General features: G+C 35.2%; 1 protein-coding gene across 5 annotated transcripts; it reads left to right on the top strand.

Annotated features, from left to right (window-relative positions):
• The first annotated feature begins 2,190 nt into the window (after positions 1-2,190).
• LOC108756901 (putative leucine-rich repeat-containing protein DDB_G0290503) lies at positions 2,191-10,696 on the top strand. Of its 5 annotated transcripts, none has more exons than XM_018501060.1 (15): positions 2,191-2,295; positions 3,016-3,199; positions 3,574-3,675; positions 4,476-5,384; positions 5,600-5,993; positions 6,077-6,438; positions 6,513-6,944; positions 7,016-7,189; positions 7,354-7,566; positions 7,733-7,984; positions 8,060-8,343; positions 8,708-8,810; positions 8,888-9,076; positions 9,159-10,301; positions 10,376-10,696. In XM_018501060.1, exons 2-15 carry the CDS (start codon positions 3,035-3,037, stop codon positions 10,442-10,444), a joined length of 4,791 nt encoding a protein of 1,596 aa, XP_018356562.1. In that variant the 5' UTR covers positions 2,191-2,295; positions 3,016-3,034; the 3' UTR covers positions 10,445-10,696. The 5 variants fall into 5 exon arrangements, with proteins under 5 accessions (XP_018356562.1, XP_018356561.1, XP_018356564.1 ...); XM_018501059.1 differs by having other exon boundaries at positions 2,192-2,295; positions 9,159-10,307; XM_018501062.1 differs by lacking the exon at positions 3,016-3,199 and adding an exon at positions 3,873-4,185 and having other exon boundaries at positions 2,192-2,295; positions 9,159-10,307.
• Positions 10,697-11,282: the final 586 nt, after the last annotated feature.

Consider the following 11,282-nt stretch of genomic DNA (forward strand, 5'->3'; position numbering starts at 1 on the left):
AGGAGCGGAACCACTTTCTCTTCTCGCTTCACGTAGAAACGTCAGCTCTGCTCTCCCGTGCTGGAGCACCCGTGAGCGCGGCGCCGAGTAAAAACCCGCCACGACGACCGACGACCGTACCGTCGCATTCGTGCGCGAACGCTGACTGATGGACGCGCGGCGCGTCGGCCTTGTCGGGCCAAAGCCGATCGGTACACGGCTGGCGGCAGTGCGGCACCGAAACGCGCGAGCGCGCCCGCGCTCCTCCACATTGGAGCAGAGTATTGTTGTGTGCATGCATTTCCACCTGGAGTTAAGTCATTCTGGCGGGTCGAACGCGACGTATCTAGACATTATAAATGTTTCAGGAATATTAGGGGGATAAGAAAGTATGATACAACAAAGCATGGATTACACTTGTAATGCAACACTATAAGCACCGCATTGTAATCATAGAGGTTCAGCTTTGGGTGTGAGATAATGATATACCGGAGTCCATATATGATTCGCAACTCATGACTGAAATTATCCGCGAAAACTCTCCACGTCTGTAGGTTGGAATTTATTATTAAACACTTTAAATTCGTTGGAGTGGGGTCTCACTTTAAAGAGTGAAAATTGAGCCGGTCTTGATAAAGAGAGTGGCTTCAATTTAAAAGTGAGATTCACTCTCCACAAGTTTTCGAGAGTATGAAGCTGTGAATTTTATAAGTATAAGCTATGAATTCTCATTTAATTTGTTCCATTCGTGACCCGAAATGCACAACAGTAAGAACAAAAGGAGATGTCAGGGCAACATTTTTGTAACGACTCTTGTACGATGTGTTATCTAGATACATTTCCGCTTTTCGGAAACTTTATCACGAAATTCATAGTTTACCGATAATGTATCTAAATGTTTTAGCAAATGTCGACTTCTGGATGGAATTTAAGAACGTGGCATCTTTATCTACAGAAACGATATATCAGTTAAGTCTGATGGAGGTTATAGAACATTACTTTATCTGCAGTTGGTCAATTTGTTAGCGAGGTCATTTATTATCACATTTATCTTCATCATCAAATGAATATAATGCTTTGATCTTCGCATATTATTTACTCCAATTAGTTTGTTTTATATTTATTTTATTTATTTCAAATTTTATTTCTAATTTTTTAAGAAGTTTTGTTTTATATTCATTTTATTTATTTCAGATTTTAATTCTAATGTTTAAAGAAATTTAGAAAATCAAAGGTAAAAGAAAAGATTAATGTTTGATTTGTTATAAAAATTTCAAATTAAAATGCTATTATGTTCTTAATATGTTAATAGTGAATACGACTTCATAATCTTAGATTATCAAAATTATCATAACTGTTAATATACAGAATATGTAGAATTGTTAGAAAAAATTTTAGATGTTGTGTCATTAAATGTCAAAAAATTTTTGGAATGAAGTTTTATATTTAAACCGTACTCCGATTCTTTTCCAAGACGAAGTATAATAGAAAAAAAAATAAAAATAAAAATGTACAATACTTGACTAAATAAATACTTTTAATTGTTGTGATAGATATATAATGTGATAGATATATAATTACATACGGCGATAACGGTGACAAACAGTTCAAAAATCTACCTAAACATAGGATACATGCGGGGCTATTGTTAGGACGTTTACAAGAGCAATTACTATCTGAAGACTTGAGAGCATCTTAAAATAGTTGTTTATTCTGTTAACTGTGAGAGCTGCATCTCAAGATAGTGCTTGTGACGACAATAATTCACTTTGCTATCATCGTCTATGCATCACTTTACCATATTAAAGAAAACAACAACAAGATTACTTTTTTAATCGAATCTAAGTAAATATTTTTACTCAGTTAGTAGAATATTTATTTTTAGATAATTTTTTTTAATTTTGTATATTTTACTTTAATTTTGTTTATTTTAAAATAAAAGTTTGATGAATCAATGTGAGATGCTATATAAAACATCACCCTTTATAACGATACGGAATTGAAACTACGCAATATCTATTCGATATTCGTCGGAAAATTTTTTTCGACATGGATTTGTTTTCTTGCCATCGGAAGAGAGCTCGATGGATGACTTCCTAGGGTAAGAAGTACGCGCGGAAGTCTGAAGCAATGATTCTGCGCACGAATTCGATGCGAAGATGTATCGTCGGCTTTGCGCAGGCGGTCTTTCGAAATGGTATTTTTAGAGATGCGAGTCGGTGCCCGCTAGCAACGACGACAGCAGTCAGACAGAATCGTAGTTGACCCTCGGAGAAGCTGAAACCTCGAATTTCACGATTTTTCAATTGATCATTGGTGAGCGACTTTTACTTGGATTCTGACTCACTATATTCGAAAACACTCACCTGTGCGGCTATTATCTTCGTGAAAACACATCTTTGTTAAACGTTGTTACCTAATTTGATATATCTATTAATATACCTATTTAATATATCAAATCTTATTCATGCAAACCTTATTTGCGCAAATCTTTCTATGGTATGTGTAAACATATTGCATACTATTGCAGCATATTGTATTTATATTTGTTAAAAGATTATTTATTATATCCTCGCATTGTAATTAGAAGCGTTAAATCGACTGTGTTTCTATTTTTACCCTACTAATCTAGTTCTTTTTACCCTACTTAGTCTTCAGAGAATCAGAGTACAATTTAGATCGAACTAGTTTCTAAAAATAATACCTGACACAATCCAAACTTTTTGTTCTTGCAATTATACACCTATGCATCGTTACACTCTAAATTTCTTGCAATAAAATCTCAGTCCAAGAACATGAAAATACAACTACCTTCACCCTTTACTTCTTGAAAGAGAGTGATAATTTTCACTCTTTGACTTTTCACTTTAAAGGAAAAAAATCTCATTTTCTTTTTGGAGCAAAATAACGACAAAGCTTGCTACCTGAAGAAGCGATCATTTATTTCATTACTGGGAAAACGAATAACATTATGCTAACATGTAAAATTTACAGAAAAAAACAATCAAAAACTCTCCATATATTTTTCATGCGCAGTAAGTGAAAGGTTCAAATAATGGGAGCATCAAGTAGTAGTAGTGGTCCGCCGGCTTTAATTTCTACGAGCGAACATGAGGTAGAAACTTTGTATCCGGAAGATGCTTGTTCCACGAACAATGGAAGACAAAGAATGTACATCGGAACAAGCATTTACAAAGACAAGGATCAGTCACGATCACAAGTATGTTGTGTAAATCAAAAGTATGCACTCTAAAAATTTCTTATAGTGAAATCTCACTCTAAAAAAGTGAAAACATAATCACCTTTAAAAAAAAAAAGACAATTTTTACTCTTTTTAGAATGAATTTTCACTTTAAAGTAGTAAAATTTTCAAAAAAAGTGAGATTTCACTCTAAAAAGATGATAATTATCACTTTTTTTTTAAGAAGTAAAATATTTTCACTTTTTTCGGGGATAATTGTATTTTCACTCTCTTGGAGTGAGATTTCACTCCAAAGAGCGTGTATATTTGAAGAGATAGAGAGAGAGAGAGAGAGAGAGAGAGAGAGAGAGAGAGAGAGAAATTTTATAAATTTATTTGATACTTTGGCACAGGATCCAAGCCCCTACGCTACCTTGGGTACTAGCGAATTCTGGGATCAGAGGCCAACGGCACCCAGCCTATCGAATATGCTGCCTTCTAAACGCGAAACTCTGGTAAACCATTGCTCTTCTTTCTTTTTCCTTTAAATTTTTAGTTCTATATTTTTCACGTTATTTTTACTAATTGTAAGAAGCGACGGACCTGGCAAGTATACTTTTCAGCGATTGACATCGAAATATACAATATAATGCTACCAACTGCTATGTCTCGACTGTAGTCGCGTGAACAGTTTGCTTGTATGCGATTGCAGCTAAATTAAACTCGGGCATTGCCATCGCCAAGTCGCACCTGTGTTTTACTGGAGAAAAATTGTGCGTTTTGTCTCGCGAAAGCCGGCTCCTCTGTTAGTCGTGACAAGCTGGCTCTTCTCCAATCTGTGTTTTCGGGAGAACACGCTGACTCACAGTCACGAAAAGCACCGTCTCCACAGTCATCGGTCGCGATCACGTGCTTATTCTCAATTCGCAGGAACATTGTGTTTAGTGCCAGTATACTATTGCGAATCGTCGAGAGCGGATCATTATCTTTTAAAAGCGCCGGTGAAATTTTTTTCTTCCGAAAACGTAAGCCTGTGTGAAATTTTAATCACGTATTAATATTTGGTAAAATATAAATCTGGACGAAAAGAAAAAAGAAAAAAGATTTCTCTGTTTCCTTTATCTTCTTTGTTTGAAATCGCGTGATTCATCATTTGTGCTGCACTTCGTGCAATTAAATTTTCGAAACATACCTTGATCTAAATTGATCATTTTGCAAAGAAGCAATTTTTTGGGACAATTAACGATTTGACACTTTCTCAAGTTTTCAACGAATTACAATCCGAAATTACAAACGGCTTATTTATATATTGCAGTTAACGTGTGCTGCGCAAATGACAGGTTGGCAGTCCGCCGATAGTTACGATCACCCAATGTGTCAACAGAATAATGAAATCGTCGAGCTTTCGCGAATTATCTCGCAGTTGGCCATGGCCAATCATCAATTAGCCAGTACGCATAGTGCAACGCTAGCGCGCATGGAAACATTATATTTAGAATTGTCGAAGGATAGAGAGAACCGGAAGCAAAAGATTTCAACAGAGAATCTGGAAATATGCGGGGACATCCCTCGAAAAAGACTGTACGATGAAAACATTGAAAATGAAGAAACACGAAGATTGGAGCAGCGTGTTCTTAGACTAGAAGAATTGCTGGCGACGAGTTCTTTTGAACAATGCAAACAACATCGACACTTGCAAGAGGATAATAAACTGCACTTTAGAACTGAAAGATCGGAGGATTTGCTAAAAACACAAGATACGAAGAACGAGAATTCTTGTTCGAGCTCCACGGAATCGCGTTGTGAATCGTCAGAACAACGATCGAGTCACATTGTGACGGATGTCATTGGTGAAATACCTGACGATTTTGGCGATCATCGAGGCACTGCCAGCAAGGAAACGGACTTTCATATATACTGTGGTGCTCACTCCGATGATTCCGTGACAAATATTCCTACGTTAGACGAAAACTCATGTTCTCTGAGCGTAGATTTAGATAAAGTGCGTAGAAGACGCGCAAGGTTGAGAAATGACGCACAAGATTCGATAAGAAATTCAGCGAGTGAAGAAATATTTATGAAAGACAAAGAAATATTTAAATTGTCCGAAGAAGTTGAGAAATTAAAAGCGAATCGACTGAAATTTCAGAGTGCGAACGAAAGATTGCTGTGCAACTTAACGGATCAAAAAAATTTAGTAGAAAAATTAAGCGTAAATTACGAGGTACGATATTCTGAGATTTTTTTAATTTAGAAAAATGACGTGTCTTGATCGTTTTCATACCCTTTTGCTATGCAGTTTAGTGCTCAGTAAGACGTCCCTTGCAGAAAATCTAATACTGTCTAATTTATTACTGAAAGGCCGTAATTAATTAATTAATTACTTATTTGGAGTACTGAAATCAGTGCTTTTAATAAAAATTATCTTTTTTTTTTTAGGAACTGAAAACGCGATATGTAACTGTAGAAGCTAATTTGCACGAAAACAGGCAACAATACAACGAACTCACGAAACACTTAGATTATGCTAAAAAAGAAATCGAGAGATTGCTAAAAGAGATCAATATCTTTCAATCGGAAAAAGACACTGCCGATGCGAGAATTTCAATTTTGGAAGAGAACTTGCAAAAATCACAGCTCGATACTCAACAGATTAAGAATGTGGAAAGCCAAAAGATATCAGAATTGCGGACACAATTGTCCGATGAACTTTTGGATAAAAACAAGCAGATTAAGGCTCTTGAAGACGCTTTGCAGGAGATTCAAAGACTGAAAGAGATTATAAAGACTGAAAGAAGAAACGAAGACGATGTTGTTTCAAGAGAAGATATTGGTACATTTTATATTATCTCTTAATTTCTATTGTATTGTTTTTTTATTGTTTGCGAAATATAATTAGATGTTTATATACTGTAGATATTGTCGACTCGATAGATGATACATCAGAAAATACATCGAATCCGAATTATACCAGTTCCAGTTTGGACGAGTTTAGAAAGGAATTAACCTTGAAAAGAGAAGCTAGACATAGGGCTATCGCGGCAGTTTCATCCGAGATGGAAAGACTTAGAAGAGAATTGGATGCTGAGAAAAAGGCTCATTCCGAAACATCGAGCATGTTAGCTCAGTTACGTTCCGTCTATCGAGATTCGCAAGATCTTGATCTCGTGAATGGTGATTTTGTAAAGACTACGATGAGAGAACAAGAATGCAAGCACGATGAAAACGAGAAAGCATTAAAACGCGCGGAAGCGCAACGATTGACACGTATCCTAAAAGTTTGTGATCGTTTGTGATATATTTTATTCACGTAAAATCCATAAATAAATACACAAACATAGATTTGTTTCAGGTATCTGATGAGCTAAGGAATGACGTGCGATATCAAATTGAGAAAGTGGATGACTTTCGTTACCATCTGGAAACCGATCCAGAACGTCACCGACAACGTATTCATTGTTTGACAGAAGTAACCAACAAGGCACGCACGTCTCTCATTGCGCGAGAACGTGAGACCAATGAGTTGAAGAACTATCTAGCTCAACTGCTGGTTAGATTGGGTGATAGGAGTTTCTTGGAAATTCAAGATGACGCGGGAATCGAATGCGATCGACAGTTGGAGAATATAAACGCTTTAAAAAGTCTTTACAACGAAAGATTGAAGGTCTTGACCGAGTTGAAAGATTCTGCGACTAGGGAGCTGGTGGATGTGAAACAGAAAATGGAATACGCTTTAAAGAAATCGGAAAATTTAGAAGAGGAGCTTAAAAGAGCCGAAGACAAGGTATATTAAGGTGTTACCGTTCGATTTTATTTTAATTATTTGAGATTCTTATGTTATGTTACATGCGCCAGGTCGACGCTCAAGACTCGGAAATCACAAACTTGGAATCGCAATTGGGATTAACCAAGGCAGATTGCAGAGATCTTCAGAATCAGATGTCTCTCATTAATGGATTATTCACGCAGATGCTGCTTGGAGCTTCCTCTGCGGACATGGATCTTGATCGATTAACTCAGTTGCTACAGGTATTGCAATGCGCTGATTCATTATTTATAATTTATAACTAAGAAATGTGACTAATATTTATTTTAAATATTTTAAATATTTATTTTAAAGATTTATAATAAGTTTTATGAAAGAAAATGTAACAAAAATAGTAATAATAATTAATTTAATTTTAACGCTATAGGAGAATCATGACCTTATAAGTGACATAGCCAGAGAAGAAAGCACTGAAGCAGCTGCTCTTCCTAAACTTCTTTTAGATTTGATTGAGCAAGTCGAAGGTGGTAAAGCATCCCAGAAACACGCAAATGAAGAGAATAGTATAGAAAATATTGGCGAAGTTGATAGGAAAGAAGATGATCTCCAAGAAGAAGATATCGCCCATAATTTACCGAAGGTTAAAAATAATAATTAATTCTTAATATAATTTCTGTGTATTTGTAAATGCTAATTTAAATACCGTGTCACAATAATATTGACAATTATATGATTGCATGCTTTTGTTTTAAAGAGCTTAATATATAGATTGTCTTTGTTAAAATAATTGTCAAATTACGTTGTAGGTGTGGCGTGTTTTATTGGAATTACTTAGTTGCCACGCGGTGACCTCTCCAAGCGTATCCGTTGCGTCTTGTTCGGATCCAAACAGCTGCTACAAGTCTGTGGACACTCCGGCCGGTCCAAGATTGGTAATATCCGTGAGCAAAACGTACATTCGTTTGAAAGAATTAATTCTGGAGAAGAAACATTTGGAGAAGGAGATGAATCGCATGAAGCAGCTAAACACTCATTTAGAAAGTAAACTGGGTGAACAGGTAAATGATGTTCGAAGTCTTTTACATGCGATATGATATGATACAAAATTTGTCATTGTTTTTTTCAATATCTAGGAGAAGAGACTTTCTATGGTGTCGGTCGAATTGACCAAAACATGGAATATCGTCGGTCGGATGCAGGCGCAGCATCAGCAGTTGCATACGCACGAGGAGATATTAAGATACGAGTTGCAGGAGAAGAGAAAAATGTTGCAAGAGTTGAAACAGGAGTTAGAATACTGCAGAGAAAAATGGGAATCGGCTAGACAAAAAAACACGAATACTGAACGAGAATGGAGAAACTTGCGTCGCGAATTTGCTGCACGGAAAGCTTTAGCTGTCCATGACTCTTTCAATAGGTCATTTATTTAAAGTTGTATTATATATGTTACTGTTTTAACTCAATAGTAATATCAATAAGATGGCTTTATATGTATAAATAATAAGAATTAGAAATATCAGAAATTTATTTTATTTTTTTTAATGGACTTTAAAAATATTTTCATTTTAATTAATATTAATATTTATGAATTTTATCATTATTTATTAGAAACTAAACAGTACCAGAACTCTTCTTTTAACAGATTGTCTCAAAACTATGTAAGGTATTTTAGTGTTCCATTACAGAAATAATAGAGAAACTAAAGAGAATTGTAGAATTACTACGTTTTATTATTTAATACGAAAATTGTTCTTGACTCATATTTCAATTATTCTATATAGCGCTGAAAGCGGTTTCAGTGATGAGAGAGGTGACGATACTGATGAAGAAGAAGAAGCGATTGAGGGACGAATCAGACATGGTCCGCGCAGACGGACACGAAAGGTTTTTTTACTAATTATTTATACAAATGTTTATAATTCTTCATTATTCTAAGATAAAATATGCTCGAATTGATGCAGGAGAGTCCTAGAGCGCCGACGCCAGATACAGAATCCGAACAACCGACAGATACTGAACTGTCAGAATCAAAGACTGGTTCCTCGGTGACTTTAGAACAACGTACGCCGACTCCGGAGACCGAAGCGGAATTGGACGAGGCAGAAATCGTGCATATCGATTCGGAACTTATTAACACGACGGAAGCTGATGTAAGCAAAAAAACTACTGATGCAACAAATTGTATTTAAATATTTACTTTATTAATGCTTTAATTAAGATAATTTTGAACAGAGCGTTATGGAAGGAACGCAAGAGATTCTGGATCCTTTGGATCAAGCTCTTACCAATGTTATACAAAATCTTATAAAAATTGACCATGGAGAAGGCGAGAATGTTTCGGCTTCGCGGGAGAATATGACATCTTTCGATGATCTATGTAACAATCCAATCCTTGAAACTAACGACGACACAAAAACTGATCAAACGACAACTTTTAGGACAGATTTATGCGACAAAAATACGCAATCTTCAACACTGACTATCGAATCTCGATATTCGTCACCCGATGTGAAGATATTAAAACAAACAATTACGATTACCGACCTGCCTTCAACAGCGTCTAATGGTGAATCATTTGAATTGTCGTCCAGAAATTCATCAAGGCAACGTGATGAAGACGATGACAGTGAGACAATAAAATCCGAAAGTATTCCGTCATCATCTGTTTCTGATACATCCAGCACTACTGTTACGAATACAATCAACACGATGTCCGTTTTTTCCATTGGACCCCTTCCTGCATCTAATGCAGCATCCTCATCAATAAAAAGCGTGCAGTTTAGCAATCCCTTAATCATGGGCCCGTCTAATCGTTTTCTTGCTTCAGTCTTTGGTATGGCCGCGACAGAAATGGAAAGTTTTATGGATAATTGTATTATCTCCTCGCCAAACGTTTGGTCTTTCTCGTCAGCGGTATCAAGTCAAGAAGAGAACTTGATAGAAGGTACGGATCAACGATCTTCCAAACTAGTAGACAACATCGTAGATTCTGACAATGTTTCCGTGGATTCTTCTTCGAGTTTGGATACGGTCCGAGAATTTCCTACGGCCAACGTTAGTTCTATGCCTTCTACATCAGTACCTAAAGACGAGCTGCAGGAAAGCGGAGTAAGCCAGCAAAAAGAAACTACTACGATTAAATCTCGAACTCCAGAAGAAGTTTTGGCAACACGAGCCGATCGATTGAAACGTTTGGAGGAACAGGCTGATTGGCTTATGAAAAAAATGAACGCTACAAGTAAACGTGGTAATGCTCTTTGCACAAGATTGGAGGAGCTTCATAATACTTATGGTGAACCACCGGTTCCTCCACCTATGCCAGATGTTTTACCTAGCTATAGGTTACCATGCACCCTGCCCAATCTACCTCGTCAGGTAAAAGTATGTAATAATTGTGTAGATGAATTATCTTTGATTCTATTTTCTAATATTTCAATTTTTTTTCGTAGGTACCTGAATCATTATCCGATGCTAGCAATATCAAGAATATTGAAACTGAAAGTTCGAACACGGTATAAATGATGCGTCAGCCATAAGTGAAAATGTGTCGTAAAACATCTATAATTTTTTACTCACAGAAAAAATTAATTAATATTTATTTTCAAGCAAACAAAGCTGCAATTTTCTCTCTGTATACAAAAGTGCATCGCAAAACAATGTATTTTATATTGTGATCATGATGTGCCCGAATATAATTAAAGTACATTTATCGTAATATTAAGCACATTTATCGTAATATTTCAGCAAATAATAAAATAAGCTGTATTAAATTGTGACCCCATATTAATTTTTATTCTCAATATATCTTCAATTTTAATTTACAGAAATAAAAAAATTTTTTTTTATTTATTTATATATACCTTAATTTAATATCATATATATACCAGATTTTTCCTTATTAAATGAAAATTGATATGATTTTTCTGTATTTGTACCTCGCATGTATAATATAATTAATAAAAAGAATTTTTTTAATTTTCCTATATAAATATCAAAAACAATAACTTATACAAATTGTTATGATTTATTTTAAATGATCATTTAAAACAAAAAGAAAGAAATTAAATTTACGAAATACTAACACAATAATAAATTCAAGAGAAATGCATGCTTATAATAGTAAGTACAATTTTGTTCATTTTGAAAAGACTTACCCGCCTTTACTTACAATTCTTATATTTGAAGATATCTCCTTTTTCACAGAGAATGAAGTAGACACTAAAAAAAAACAAAGAAAATAAATTACATTCATAAAACAGTCTGTATACACACCTCGCACTTATTGATAAATACGCAAATTTATTTATTCTACACTATATATGTATAACACTATATATATATATATATAATAATATA

The sequence above is a fragment of the Trachymyrmex septentrionalis genome, unplaced genomic scaffold (genome assembly GCF_001594115.1).
Source record: "Trachymyrmex septentrionalis isolate Tsep2-gDNA-1 unplaced genomic scaffold, Tsep1.0 scaffold13, whole genome shotgun sequence".
Lineage (NCBI taxonomy): Eukaryota > Metazoa > Arthropoda > Insecta > Hymenoptera > Formicidae > Trachymyrmex > Trachymyrmex septentrionalis.

Coding starts and splice junctions, on each gene's coding strand:
- LOC108756901 (XM_018501059.1), top strand. CDS start 3,035: ATGGGAGCATCAAGTAGTAGTAGTGGTCCGCCGGCTTTAATTTCTACG. Junction 7,190..7,353: donor GATTAACTCAGTTGCTACAG/GTATTGCAATGC, acceptor TTAACGCTATAG/GAGAATCATGACCTTATAAG. Junction 9,077..9,158: donor TTAACACGACGGAAGCTGAT/GTAAGCAAAAAA, acceptor AATTTTGAACAG/AGCGTTATGGAAGGAACGCA.